The sequence below is a fragment of the Anarhichas minor genome, unplaced genomic scaffold, assembly GCF_050575085.1.
Source record: "Anarhichas minor isolate MPS153535 unplaced genomic scaffold, ASM5057508v1 ptg000032l, whole genome shotgun sequence".
NCBI classification, from domain to species: Eukaryota; Metazoa; Chordata; class Actinopteri; order Perciformes; family Anarhichadidae; genus Anarhichas; species Anarhichas minor.
In genome coordinates this window covers 2,426,752-2,442,019 of record NW_027466478.1, presented here as the reverse complement: position 1 = coordinate 2,442,019, position 15,268 = coordinate 2,426,752, and the positions used below count along the sequence as shown (strand labels likewise).

General features: G+C 43.6%; 1 protein-coding gene across 1 annotated transcript; it reads left to right on the top strand.

The window, feature by feature from the left end:
- Positions 1-9,061: 9,061 nt before the first annotated feature.
- rrp15 (ribosomal RNA processing 15 homolog) lies at positions 9,062-13,804 on the top strand. The gene is made up of 5 exons (XM_076105399.1): positions 9,062-9,158; positions 10,226-10,548; positions 12,557-12,654; positions 12,736-12,926; positions 13,397-13,804. Exons 1-5 carry the CDS (start codon positions 9,119-9,121, stop codon positions 13,525-13,527), a joined length of 783 nt encoding a protein of 260 aa, XP_075961514.1. The 5' UTR covers positions 9,062-9,118; the 3' UTR covers positions 13,528-13,804.
- Positions 13,805-15,268: the final 1,464 nt, after the last annotated feature.

Below are 15,268 nucleotides of genomic sequence, written 5' to 3'. Positions count from 1 at the left end.
CACTTACCACAAGTTCATATGATCATATAAAACACCACACTAACAATCTACATGAACAGGTTGGTGCAGTCTCTGATGTGTTTTGGGAGAGAGAGGGAGGAGGCACATATGGAGAAGGCTCTGTGGCCCCAGGTCCTGAGTGATGGAGACAAGAGGCTGGCATCAGTGGAGGCGGAGGTTATGGGAAGTGTGGTGGTGGAGCAGGTCGGTGCGCTGGGGGGAGGGCTGGTAATAGAGGGGGCCTGGTTATGGTGGGCTTTGTGAGTGAGGAGGACTTTGAACTGGATCCGTTGTGGGACGGGGCCAATGGAGGTGGATGATGTGTCGTAAAGGTATCCATCCCTCTTAGGCCGATGTCAAGTCATAAACTGCCATTCATTTCAAAGAATTCCCATCCATGTTCCCTGAAGGTGCCTGAGAGAGACTGTGAACTCACATGGCTGTTTTATATGTAAAATACTGAAGCTAATGTGAGAAGTAATTTCGCTGTCAATCAAATTGAGCCTAATTCATTGTATAAGGAGAAGTGGTAGCCTTTACCAATGGAATAACGAATAGTTCTCTCAGCCATGCTTAAGGAAAAGGTTTAGTGGAACTGGACAACAGAAACTCATATCATGCATAGCATTCTCTTTATTCACGTACTATGACATTTGAGATGGAGCCTTCAAATGAAATCTGGAATGTGAAAATTTGAGGCAAATCTTTGCCTGGAAAGATAAACATTTTCAATTAAATCAATCAATCAATACACAGAGATATTATAATGCAATCAGCCCCTGGATACAGACATGTCAAAATACAGATCATCAAGCCATCAAAAGAAACTGTTATATATATTTTCTCAACTGTAGTAGGAAGCCAGAAGACCCAGAGAAGACCCATACTGACACAGGATGAACATATGTTGCTACACACCCAGAACCCTCTTGGTGTGAGGCAACAGTCCCCCCTCCCCCAGCCTCAATATAAAGACATTTATTCATTTACAACCCTTTTCTAAACTTTATTCAATTTCATCCTAGCGTCCTTCATCCAGTCTTATTCCTTCTTTCAAGCTTTTTCTAAAGCATTTTCAACTGCTCCACTACGCTTAGACTACGACATCTGGCTGGGTGTTGGTGACTAGACCTTCATTCAGGCCCACACAGGTGTATTTAGTTAAAGCCCTAAGGGTGATTGGTGGATGGTATTTGTTTTACCTTTGCAGTTACATGCTTGGATCTTATGTCACTAAGCTACCCTGATCTCCAAACCTGTGTCATACGACAGTATGTAGTGCTCTCAGTATGACCTAAAAGAATAGATTTGGATTTTGGAATGGAACTGTTCATGAAGTGAAGGATTTTACAAGAATTGGCAAAAATGATTGGTACATAGAATAGAATATAGCTAAATATGAACCAGGTCAAAAATGTCTGGAGGTAAGGTAAGCTTTAATGACCAGTCTGGTGTTATTCTTTATTTAAGTGTATCTGTCTCTCAATACTTTGTGACTTTGAAGGCTCTCAGTCCCAACTTCATTGGTTGCTACTAATGTAAATCTGTAAAAGTTGCATTATGGAAATAATCATCAGCTGCAGGAGGAAACAGTTTATTGGTCACTATTTTCATTTTCATCCATGGTGCTCTGGTATTTGTACAGCAGGTATGTGGGATTGAGTCAAAAGGAACTAGTGAAGGAACATGTCACTCAGTACAACAGTGCTGCTCACTGATGTGTTTTACTAGTTTTTAGACAACAATGGAGCTCTATGTCACAGAGGAAGAAGCTATAAGAAGAGGCTTTGCTACACACATTAGTAGGACACTACATAGGATTTGTGATTGTAAGACAAATATTGAATACCACACTTATCCTTCAAAGTAGAGTCAGCAGGCAACTAGTGCAAATGACACACTGGCACCTCATAGTGCATTGACAACAGATTTCACAGTAGGCCTATAGGATCATGTGTTGTGTTAAAATGGATTGGTCATAGCAAAGACATAGGCCACAGGCACTTGCAGGCCGATGTTGACAATATGCCATTTTCCCATTGCTAATGCTCCAATAACCAACCCTGCTACTGTTCCCAAAGTTCCTGGCCATGAGGACCACCTTCCAGCCACAGCTGCCGCTGCACCCACAGACACCCCTGCTGCCCCCACCACCCCCAGCAACGCCCCCGCTTTGCCCCCGTCTCCTAGCACAGGGGCTAAAAACTCCACCCCAGTCAGTAAACCCCCTGCCACTAAAGCTGCCCCAACTATGACTTTCACCTCTCCAGCTGCTCGCCTCACCAGCGGACCCCCCACTGCAGCCCCCAAACCCAACTCGCATAATTTTGCCGCAAAAAAAGCTGCGTTCAAAGCTTCCAGAGAGGATTGGTGGTTAATTTGAGCACGGACGTTTTCTCTGGACTGATTCTGCCCTGCTGCTCGCATCTTCATGGCAGTTGTTAGGACCATCTGACCGGCATGTAGGGTGAGCATGGCGATGACAAAGGTTGCAAGCATCCCCATGCATCCTATCAACATCCAGAACTTAAAGTCAGAAGATTTCAGGAGCAAATAGGCTATCACTGCAACCAAAGCCAGAAGAACTATAAACACAGACTGGTGGCCTCCATAACCAAACACCCCAAACCCTGATGTTACTATGGTAACCACTGTCATTGGAATCCCTGAGAAAGCCAAGAAGTCCACATATTTGACCACCACTGTGTTGATCCAGTCTTGCATGGTTCTTTGCTCCATCTCTGCCTCTTCATTCTCCATTTTCCTCCTCTCTATCTCCCCTCTCTGCCTTCGCTCAGTGACCCATGTGGTCATGTGCTCCATCCCGCTGACGAAGCCTCCCTTCTCCAGTGTCAGGATCCTCTGCTCTGTCTGCAGAGCCACCTTCTGCCTGTGCTGCAACTCTGTAATCTCTGTGTGTTTCTTCTTACTGTCCCAGTCTTTAGATCCCAGAGTGCAACAGGCCTCTCCCTGCTTCCAGAGGAGCTTAAATACAAAGTGCAGAAGCGGTTTGAGCACGGCGAATATGCTCAGCGCCCACAGAAGACCAACCATGCCATAATTCTTCACAATCCATTCGATAGAGACCCCGAGCGTGGCTCCACTGACAGTGGTCCCGAAGGCCCCAGCGAGTCCTGCTGATGCCCACAGGCCTGTGTGGGAGGTACCACAGCTCTGCGTGCCCACAAACACTGAGGCTACAGCTGCTGCCAGAATCACACCAGCTACTACTGAAGTCATGGCCGTGGTCAGTGCTGTGGCTCCAATAAGGGTCCCCAGCCCCAGAGCACCCACTGTCCTGACTTCATCCTCCACTGGTTTCAGTGGACCGGCTGCAGTCATCACCGACAGGGTCTTGTCCACTGGGTCCTCTGTGGCTCCCAGTATGCAGCCTCCCACTGCTCCCAGTGCAAAGCCCACAGCTGCCTCCATTAAAGGGCTCCTAGCTCCTGAAACATGACAAGAACAAAACCATTCAGCACTGAGGAAGTTATTTCGTGTGATGTTGTAATAGTTACATAGAGCTTTGGTTACTTGGTTTCTTTTTTCTACGGTATTTTGATAACTTGTAGCAGGGTGTATTGTTTAATAGTCGCTTATCTACTTAATGTTTTTTTTAGTGCTGGGCAACGATTAAAATATTTAATCGCGATTAATCGCATGGATTTTTTGCGATTAATCGCATTGTTATGGCAAAGTTCAATAATGAATTCAAAAGTAGTGTATTGCGCACTTTTATTTTAAAAGTACTGCTATATGAACAGAAGGGCAATAACATTTGGTTCACGAGATGCAGGTAGCATGTTTTATACTTAATGTGAATATAATTCATACTTTGTTGGCATCTTATTCTGAAAACCGGATGTTTGTCTGAAGAAACCGGATGTTGTCTCACGTTAATCTTTCCGCTAACTTTCAAAGTCCTTCGCTCGCTCCCGATCTGTTCCATTTAAATGTGTTTACCGTGAATTTCAGCATATAGGTGCACTAAAATTACTGACTATAGGATGTTTGCTGGCTTTTATCCCACTGTTCTTGTCATCCTGTTGTTGTTATGTATATGTATTGTCTCTTGTCTTTCAATTTAAAAAAAAAAAAAAATTATAATATTAAAAAAATGCGTTAACGTGCGATAAAATAATTGTCGGCGTTAATTAATGAATGCGTTAACGCGAAATTAACGGGTTAACTTGCCCAGCACTAGTTTTTTTTACAATTTTCTTTAGCATAATCAGGTGAAGTATATTTCCTTTTGAACAGTTGCTGTTCAGGACTACATGATAATACATGAAATGTTAAACCTTTCAATGACTGGACAAAGATTTCATTTGAATAACAGAATTCCTCTTTCTTCATTCAAATGTACTCGTTAACCACTTAAATTACTTTCTAATGACATGTGTGAGTGAGTAAAGTCACGATGTGTAATGCATGACACGCCTGCAGAGACTCCCAACAGACTGGTTAGTCAGGTTCAGCTGGCAGAGACAACATGCTGCCCTGATTCCTATCTGTTGTGAATCCAACTCAGGACAGGGAGCGCTGTACTGGGTGAAGGAACTTGGTGCCTTTCAAGGGTTGGGAAAGTAGTCAAGTAACACATCAAAAACAATGAGTGTCCAGCTTACTCTTAAAGGAAGGTCTTGGCATTAGTTGGCAGTGTGAAAAACATTCGTGGCACTCTGAATGTGAGTTAAAATCTTTTATTACTTCTGAATGAGCAACAGGTTTCTACTCAACAAGTCTTCATCAGGGTATAAAGTGTGATGAGGGCAGTGTCATCAATAGGTCATGTGACCTGTGTCACATGGCATGAGATTATGCCCCACGTAGCCACTTAAAAGACATAGCAGTGAAAATATCATAATTAAAGTCATTGAAAATAATAGCACTCGAAGCATAATCCCAAGAGAAGGGTGCACTACTAATTGTATTTTGTTAAGCACAGTTTACAGAGGCATGCAATGCTTAGTCATTAACACAGAGATGAATGAAATGTAGATTTAGTCAGTGGACATGTCTTTACCCAGTTTAGTCCGTGCCATGTTGTCCTGAGGTGGGCAGTGGACTGACGAATCCTCTTCCCCTGGAGGTTTGTCAGGCTCTCTCCAGACCTGTTCCTAAGTGAGTCGACAGAACCCTGTGAGGCACAAACTATGGCTGAAAGTGCTTCTTTCTCCCTGTTTATATGACACCAGCCCATACAGGACACACCCACTATTGGTTTGTCCTTTCTGTATCCTTCCTCCAGGTGATCCCGTACGGAGGACTAAAGCTACCATCACAACACATGTATCAATGAAATAGTAGAAAAGAAAAAGATTAAAGCCTTAATTATCAAATACATGAGCAGGTTCATTTGAATATGAATAAATATGCACAGAAATATATAAAAATAGAAAACAATTATAATGTAAATGTTTTTTTGGAGAAATTACTTATTTTTGTGTGAATTTTTAAGAACTTTAATCTATCTCTGTATTTCTTAACCCATATGTTAATGAGGTGGCAATCACTTTAGCACTGGTATCCTTCTGTAGAGAAAAATATACATAGCTATAAAATAAATTCAGAAAACAATGAACAAGGCAAGCGATATATATGAGTAAATGTAAATATAAAATGTAAATGAATCAATATATAGTTTATACGGAATGCCATTTCATTCAATATTAGTTAAATAAATGCATACACGAATAAATAAATACACACGCCTATGAAAAAATGAATATGGCTATGAAATAAATCCTGAAATTAATAACTGAAGCAAAAAAATACATAAATAAATGTTAATGTTTAAATTAGTCAATATTATTGAAATATATGTTTATTATTTAAAAAATGACATATTTCAAAGGACAAATGTTTTATTTATTTCAGAATTTTACTTTATTTTCCACATTTATTCTTTTCAGCAGAATGTTATTTCCTAATGCCATATGTATTTCCCGGCCCTTTTTTTATGTAGGGACCAGTGGCGGGCCGTGCATTTTATACCTGGGCCTTCACTGCTGTCCTGCAGCTGAAACACAGCTACGGTTATTATTTGTTTCGTGTAAAAATGAAGCTCAACACCTATAAATACACCAACTGCAGAGAATACGAGAGTGCGTCTCCTCTCTGCTCTGACTGCAGCTGGGACTGCTGCGTGAAAGTAACCTGTGAGTGCTTTGGGGCGGCGGAGGGGCTCACGGCAGCACCCGCTGCTCGTTCACGACAGTGTAGAACGTACGTGCTTTAACGTCAGAGTCAAAACACCAGAAAAGTCTCCAACACCAGAAAAAGTCGCTAGATTTGTCACTTGTAGCTTTTGACAAAAAAATGAGGGTTTGGAAAGTCGCCAGATTTAGCGAGAAAGTCGCCAAGTTGGCAACACTGGCACCGACTAAATATGTCCCCAGAGCAACATTGGACATAACAATAGTTCCTATCACATATAAAACCCAACAAAAATCCATCTTCATAAAAACAAGTTGTACAAATAATAATATATAAACAAGCATATTAAAGCTACTGCAGATGTAAAAACAAAAGCATTTAACTTACCAGAGCTGCTGTTCACTATTTAAAGACAAAGTCCATCCTCCTTTCTTTGTTAATAAAGAGTTTAATCTCACAGTTGTTCAGTACATCCGTGTGTTTTAGTTCCAGTAAGAAGTCCTTCTGGATTCATGGACGCCAGTGAAGACAGTCGAGCCTCCCCAGTTGTATTTCTTGAATACGTTTTAATGTGTTTGAGGCTGAAAATGTCTGCTCGACAGAGGCAGCAGATATTGGGATTGTCACCGCCCAACATGTCACGCTAGCCCACTGACAAGTCACATATGGCTAGGCCAGCTAGCAGGCTCTGGCACGTCAAAGAATACGCCCAACATGTCAAACTAAAGATCTGATTGGTTGAAGACTATGACAATCAACAACATCGTCCCCATTCACTTAAACTGCTCATGGATTCACTTGTGAGTCTGCAGGCCTCGGGCCTCTCTTCTTACCTAGAGACACAGAGGTGAAATCTGATTGGATAAAAGCTTTACTTAAAACAAGCTGCACTGGAAGCAGAGCAACTGAGGAAGACAGGAGCTGTGCACTGAGAACATAAGATAATGGGAAAACAAATTATAATATATGTATATTTATGAGAAATTATAAAATAGCTATAACTTTGTGATTCTGTCTAGGTCAGCCCTGACGGCCCACCACTGGTAGAGACTCCTCACTCAAAATGGAAGCTGAGTCATTTAACTCAGCTTCGAGGGATCCTTGAGCCCTGAACTCCGCCCACGGACTCAACGTTTACAGTTACTATTGGTTACTGTCAGCTGATCCATGATATCACCAAGTCAACAAAAGCCAGCGCAGCTGTTGTGTTCTCTCTTTTGTCTTCACCTTGGCTCTGTCCTCCATTCTGCTGGATCTGTGACCAGAGCCTGGAAACGTGTATCGAAGTGTTCCTCTTCTATCAACAGCTGGTTGCTCTGGGACTGAGGGTCAGGCAGTGAAGTCTACAGGAGGGAGGGGAGAGGAGGGAGCTGAGAGGAGGAGCTGAGAGGAGGAGCTGAGAGGAGGGAGCTGAGAGGAGGGAGGGGAGAGGAGGGAGCTGAGAGGAGGAGCTGAGAGGAGGAGCTGAGAGGAGGGAGCTGAGAGGAGGAGCTGAGAGGAGGGAGGTGAGAGGAGGAGCGTTTTGGTTTTCAAATTCCCTTTGTTGAACCATTGCAGGGAGACACCAGATCACTGTGACATCATCAGTTCAGCCTAAAATGAAATAAAACCCATCAACCAAACACTGGACATGCGGGTGATTGGTTGCTTATATCTTCCTCTATGTACTCAAACAGACCGATTTCTTGGAAAGTTTGATTTTTTAAATTTAGTACAAGGCTGCAGGTCTTGATCTCTCTCTCTCACATCAAATTTACTTTAAAATGAACACTTATTTAAATCAAAGTTGACTATATGGGTCAATAAATGTGGTCAACAAACGTCTCTCCCTCGTGTCGCTGTTGTCTGTTCTCTCACTCGTAGCTCTGCTGGTGGCTGAAGTCCCTGTCCTACTGGAGAGCATTCTGTGTGGACTTCACAATTGTTGTGCAGAACAAAGTAAGCATGGATAAGAAAAGGAAAGTCCTCCGTTCTGTGTCAATCGCCCATCTCAAAGCTGCAAACTATGACTTCAGACGACCGCTCCAATAACAGCTGCTTCCTCCGCATGTCGGCAGAAGTAGAATTCTAAAATGCAGAATCTAACTGCACAACAGCTGCTAGTATAGAAAACAAGGTCAGATACGCATGTAATCTGTCATCCATGTTGAATTAACCACTAGTCCATCGATAATCAAGGCTGGGTTTGTTTTCTTCCGGAAAAGGCTGACGAATCAGGGAAGGAAATGTCGTGACTGCTACGAACCGATCAAGAAGCGAACGTGGGTTTCTACGTAATCGCTTTGAAACTGAATGCGGTTCGACCTTTGCACACTACAAACCTAACCCTTACCCCGGCTTTCGGTAGCGTTTCTAAACTCCTTAATTTTCGATGCTCTAAAACTCCAGAATAATGTGGACGCTCAGTGTAAACGTAGCAAACGATATGCATATTAAAATGGAAACGTAGTAGTGTGGATGAGAGGGGTTATTAGCAAAACAGGCTCTGCACATGAGGACAACACATGTGTTTTTATGTTCCATCTTTAACCCTTAATGTTTCTGAGTAACTTGAATACACCAGGCTAAACACACGTGAGCCGTCTTCTTTGATTACCTTTTTGTTACGTCTCCATGCTTCTGCTGGTGACCCCATGTTTAATGTTGGTTCCTTTTGGCAAAGTCTGCATCTACTGCTGACTAGCGGAAAGTGTTCATAAAGGGCTCAACATGTCAGTGAAAGATGTTCCTCAAAGTCCGTGAGTGTGGAGGTTGTGTTTGGACGTATTCACACCATTTCAAGTCCGTACAGTCTCGCACACTCAATCATCTTCCATTCCCTGAGGGTTCAAAGCAGGGCCATTGGGATTACACTCCAACACAGTAGGTGGCGGTAATGCGCCTTAACGCCATAAAACCAAAGAAGTAGTGACGGAACGTGTTGTAGCTGGACTCTACGGACACGTTTCAGTGTAACTCCATGATGGCAGCGCTGATGAAAACACATGTGCAGTCTTCTGGTGAGTTTTTATACTCAGTTCACTATTGTTGCCTCTGTAAAACACGACAAAGGTGTGGGCCACCTATTCCTAATCTCACAGACATACGTTGTCTAGCTAGCGGATGTTACTTTGTTCGGTGGCAGACGTTAATATGCTCCGTAGCTAGCTTAGCACTAGCTCTGTAGTCAGCTAACGTTACCTAGCTTTAACTAAAGCTGGAGAGCTCGACGATCTTCTGAATCCTCTACAAAGTGCAGCACTGTAGGGGAGCACTAACCTGTAACGGGAGGAAGAAAGGTAACGTTCAAGGGAAAACTCGCCAGCTTTTATGTTAGTCCAATCAGTGCTCATGGTAAATGTAGTCCACTGAAGAACTACATCCCCAGTGCTGCTATACTGACCGAGAACGGTCATATTAAAAGTGAAACACTTCATTGAAAGTAATAGTTTAAACTGCCAAATGCAGAAAGGACAGCTGGTAATAAATCCCTGACTGAATGTGTAACCAATGCATTTATAATATCTGACTGTAGTAATGTGTGTATTCTGTTAAGTTACTGTGTTGCAGATGCATTGTTATATCCTAGGGTTATTCTTTCATCTGACTTAGAGCAAATAGAAAGTAAATGTCAGGACGCTGCCTTGCATCGCCTCCATTCCCCACAGCATAGATCACATGCTGTGAGATGCTGACACACAGAAGTACACTTGCTGAGTCTTTCCACTGCTCCAACAATAAAGTGAGATTTTAAAATATTCCCTCTGTATCTGCTGCAGTGGCTCGTTGGCGGCCGCCATTCCTTCTTCAGAGGCAGACAATAAAATTGGAAAAAATACAATGACAACAGACATAATTAGCTCCTATTAAGCTACGCGATTGCCCGTTTTGAGTTTCCTGTGCTGCAGATTATCCACAGAAACATTTAGACAATGGGTTTCCAAATGAAAGAGTTTTGCCTAGTTCTTCAAAATAACAGTCAAATTCTGAAGGGTTTTTGTGAGAAAGGAATATTGTACAGATGTTTGATCTCATATTTGTGGTGGACCATAAGTAATGTAAAAACATTTGTATTTGTGTCATTTAGGAGATGATGCACAGCCTCAATTTGAGGACCAGAGGGATTCTGAAGGAGGGAGCAACGATGAAGAGTCAGATGATGGAGCGAGTGATGGAGGAGACGGTGATGGAGGGAGTAATGGGGAGGATGAGGAGGGAGCTGGGGAAGGAGGGAGTAATGAGGAGGAGGAGGGAGATGGCAGTAACGCCAATGCTGGGTGGGCTGAGGCCATGGCGAAGATCCTGGGAAAGAAAACCCCCGAGAGCAGAACCAGCATCCTGGTGAAGAACAAAGAGCTGGACAAGATGAAGGAGAGAGAGAGACAGGAGCAGCTGGAGAGAAGGAAGCAGGTAACACTGGTGCTGTCTCATTCTTTATTGGTAGTCTGTCTTTATTCCCAGGAATACACTTCCAAACCATTTCCCGGGAAATCTAATGACGGTAAAAAGGGAAAACTAGTTCTGCTCTAGGCATAGACCAAACGGGTCTGGTACATACAGAATACAGGTATCATGACAGCGATACCGTAGTGCAGGGTCACTAATAGGCGGTCCGGACCCAGACGCTGTTGTATCCGGACCCTGGACCTAAAACCCATAGATATCAAATATGTGTATTCTGATAATCATCACCCTCGACTTGAGTGAGATATTCACACACAGAGAGAGAGCCAACAGTTGGAGAATAATGTGTGAGTCAGAAGTTATTTCACATGACGTCCTCCAAAAGAGTAGAGTGGTCAGAGAGACCAGAGTCTTTAACCAATAATGAACAGACTCTTATAGGATCATTCTTCCTACGGGCAGTTTAAAACCAGGATGTCTCATATGTTCAGAGACCGTGATGATTATTAAAAGCAGTAATGTGAAGCTCCACTAAGAGACAAAGAACTCTTTTGCGCAAACGTACCCACTCACATCTGAAATGAAGTCACAGATAATAAATCTAAGAGTCCAATATGATCAGAATCCTAACACATGAATTCATGCCCAACAATGATGTTAACAGAGAGAATAGAGCTGAAACAAGATGCACATTTTTCAAAAACTTTGTTATGTAATCTATATTTTTAATCCAGCCCTTATCTTACTTGTAATGACGGAACATTTATTTATTAATAAAGTGCATTATGTATAAATCATCGCGTTCAATTTGAATTGTGACTATAAATATTGTTGAGATATTATTCAATTGAACTTTCTTTATTTATTTGCTGAGATGGTCAGTTGTTGACTACATACAGACGTTAATACAACCGTTGGCTACTTCAGTATATTTGGGACTGAATCCTAGTGCAAGTTCGATATTACTGTGATGTTCCGGACCTTTGCATGAGGAGCTTCTCTCTAACTGGATCTTGTTTAAGTCAGTTGAATTGAATACTCTTGCCTTCATGGCTGAAATACACCAAAGCCGTTGACGTACGTGAAGCTGACGGATTCTTTTCAATGAAGAGCAAGAGAGCCGGCCGCGCGTTGCATGATGAATACAACACGGCCAGTTGACTGTAACTACATCACCATGACCCAACTTCAACTTTATGCAAACTAGGTCCATCCATCCAAGACGGCATGCTCCATCAAAAAGTCAAACTAGGCAGCGCTGATCAACAATACATCAATATTCTGATACTGCATGGCCCTTCTCTCCTCAAATGTATTCAGAAACACATTTAAGTGAACTGTTGAGCTGTAAAATGAGTTTGTGACCCAGCCGACATGTTAAATAGTTGAACCAAGCCTAGCTCCCCTGCCGGACCGTTTGGGGTTCCGTTGCATCTTTCCGTTTGTTGGTATCCGGTCGGCCGCTAAACGGTACATTAACATGTGTTGATCAGCGCTGCCTAGTTTGCGCTCCATAAAAATGAATGGGATCTGTCAACTTCACATACGTCAACGGATTTGGTGTATTTCAGCCATTCTGCCGTGGCGGGAGGTGGTGCTGTAAGATGGGTTCATATTGTCACTGGTAATGTCCTCACAACTGGCCACAAAGACGTCATCTACCAGGAATGTGCTCGCATGTATTGGCTGGTGGACGTAGCACCATGCTGGATGAGCCTGGTTCAACCTTTCGCTGGACCACTCGGGCTGCTTTGCCCGCTGCTTTGGTTCCCCCAATGACCGAGAGCCTGCGGTGGGTCTAAATGCAGCCTAAGGGACAGCTGTGGGGGAAGATTTCAAGTTTAACTTGTGGAAATACTCCCAATGCTTGTATCTTTGTGACCATAGCATATATGAATATACTGTATATATCATATTTTTTACAAGCTGTATGGAGGAACACTGCAGAAGTAGATGCAGTCCGGTGATTTTTGTGAGAAGTTGTCCAGCATGAACACTTGTTTGTGTCCATCAGGTTGACAAGAAGCGAGCATGGGAGATGATGTGCAGAGAGAAAGCTGATGTAGTGAAGGACCGTGACACTGAAAGAGCTCTGCAGAGAGTTGCTACCAGGTGACCACTCTTTTCTGTTAGGCTTTGTTTAAACATTCTCAACAAGTTTCATTCCTCATCCCAGTGTGTGTTTCTGTTCAGAGGCGTGGTGCAGCTGTTCAACGCTGTGAGGAAACACCAGAAAACCATCGATATCAAGGTGAAGGAAGTTGGTGGCTCAGAGAGGAAGAAGGCCAAGTTTCTTTCGTCCGTCTCCAAGAAAGACTTCATCGATGTGCTGAGAAGGACAGAGGGAGGCAGTAGAGCCAGCAGCAGGACTGAAGACACCGCTGTAAGTTCACTCATCCATCAGTCTACTAGGAGGATAGATGAAATGATCTCAGGCCAGATGTTGGGCACGTTTCACAGCTGCTGCAGAGGAGTTGTCACTGTGATCTTTGACTCATCATGCATGTTGTACACCGAACCAGTGACAGAGAAAAAACACACACTGGTGTTTGATTTTGCAGAATGGGTCGGTACTCTTCACTCTGTCCAACGAGCTGTGACTTCACTGAGTCACCTCATGGTGTCACTGTTGTCTCATGAAAGCAGTGTGTGTGTGTGTGTGTGTGTGTGTGTGTGTGTGTGTGTGTGTGTGTGTGTGTGTGTGTGTGTGTGTGTGTGTGTGTGTGTGTGTGTGTGTGTGTGTGTGTGTGTGTGTGTGTGTGTGTGTGTGTGTGTGTGTGTGTGTGTGTGTGTGTGTGTGTGTGTGTGTGTGTGTGTGTGTGTGTGTGTGTGTGTGTGTGTGTGTAGGCGGTGGCGGTGGCAGCAGCAGCAGAGGAGCGGTCCTCCTGGAGTGTCCTCTCAGATGACTTCATGATGGGAGCCACCATGAAAGACTGGGACAAAGACAGTGACCGAGAGGAGGATGACACCGTCCGTACAGACTGAATGGACTGTGTACAGTAGGCTGTGACGCCTTCAGGGACATTCTGTGGAACAGAAACCCTGAACTGCAGAGAACAGCTGAACTTCAGGAAGTATGGAACTGCTTAAATCCAGTAGCAAGCCCCGCCCCTTTGCCACTCTGTGAGACAAACCATGTGGAAACAGGATGACAGATGTTGGCTCTGGGGGAACTTGGAGAAGCTCCTCCATCATAGTATTGAATTATTGTAAACTCTGTAAATATGAATGTTTTGAATAAACAACCAATTGATGAAAGGCCGTCAGTGCTCTGTGGTGTCTCTGTCCATGTGGGCCTTACAGTTTAGTGTCAGGTGGGATGTGTTCATGGTCACAATGGAGACCCTTGACTCTTTAAATGAACATAAGGCATGTCAGGGTGGTGTCAACATCCACTTGAAAAAGTCTAAACCCTTTGAAGCAGCGGTTCCAACCAATCCTGTGAACTGGTTACCAGGAAGTGTTTCTATTCCACACAGTCATTCCTTGATCAGGCTTTAAAACCTAATGAAATGAATGTGTTGAACACAGCCTGTAGATGTCTGTGTGACGGGTCGCAAACAGATGGACAGAAGACAAGAAGTATCCTGTGGACACACACACACTTGATTTATGGTTGGCTTAACTCTGGGATCTGGGATATCAGCAGACGTGCTCCTTTAAGGTGAGCAGCTGTTGTGTCCTGTAGACACTGACCCATGACTGGTGTCTCTTGACTGCAGGGCTTCCTGTGGTCCGCGCTGGTGGCAAAACCCGTGGAATTCTGTGCGCAGAGTACATAACAGTATATGTAATGGAACAACAAACAGTCCCATGACAACTGAGCAAACTCCACCTGCTGATGAAGACCGCATATTACAGTTAAAAGCTCTGGAACAAGTAAGAGGACCTTTTGTCAGTTACTGTAAAAATTGTGGCTGAGTCAAAGAAATCCAAGATTTTATTCCTCAGGAGACATCATGCTGTGCGTGGTAAAGACTCTTGGACGTGTTGTACATCTGATGATCTGATGTACAACACGTCATGTCTGCTGCTCATTAGGACACACACACACCTGGATGCAGAGAGTCCAGAGTGGCCGGCTCCGGGCTTTTCGAACGGGTGTGAACGTAAACCATGCCGGCCCAGTGTGGAGCTGGTCCTGTCTGGTAATGTCCAACAGTCCACAAAGGCCACTTTCCTTGACCTCGATGGAAAACGTCATGAAGGAGAATTCATGAGGAGTTGGGAAAAGACAACCGCGGTGCTGAGAGAATCCGACCTCACTTTCACTAAACTGTGTCATTATGATGAGACGGCTGTTGCTATTGACGTCCGCTGTGAATAGTATAAAATAAATACTCACAATTGTACATAATATTTTTTGTCAGTAAATCGAATGGCCTGGCTTTTCCCTGCCTCTGAATGGATACGGGCATCTAAATGCTAATGAGCACTTTGAACTAGACGGGCGTGAGGACCCACGGCACCTCACGTTTTTGTTCCTGTATTCTGAAGGGAGGCTACCCGTTCCGGACATTGGTAGTTTTTATTTTAATTTTATTTAATTTTACAATTTTTGTATGTTTTTTCATCATTACATTTTCTGGCTTGTTAGTTTGGAGCTAGTTTGCGGCAGGCTTCATTCGGCTTCAGCTCCAAACACCCTCATTGCCCATTTTTGGATTGGCCCGGTTTTCGGTTGTGTCCTCACTGCCAAGATGAAGACGGCCAGAGCCGTCCCACT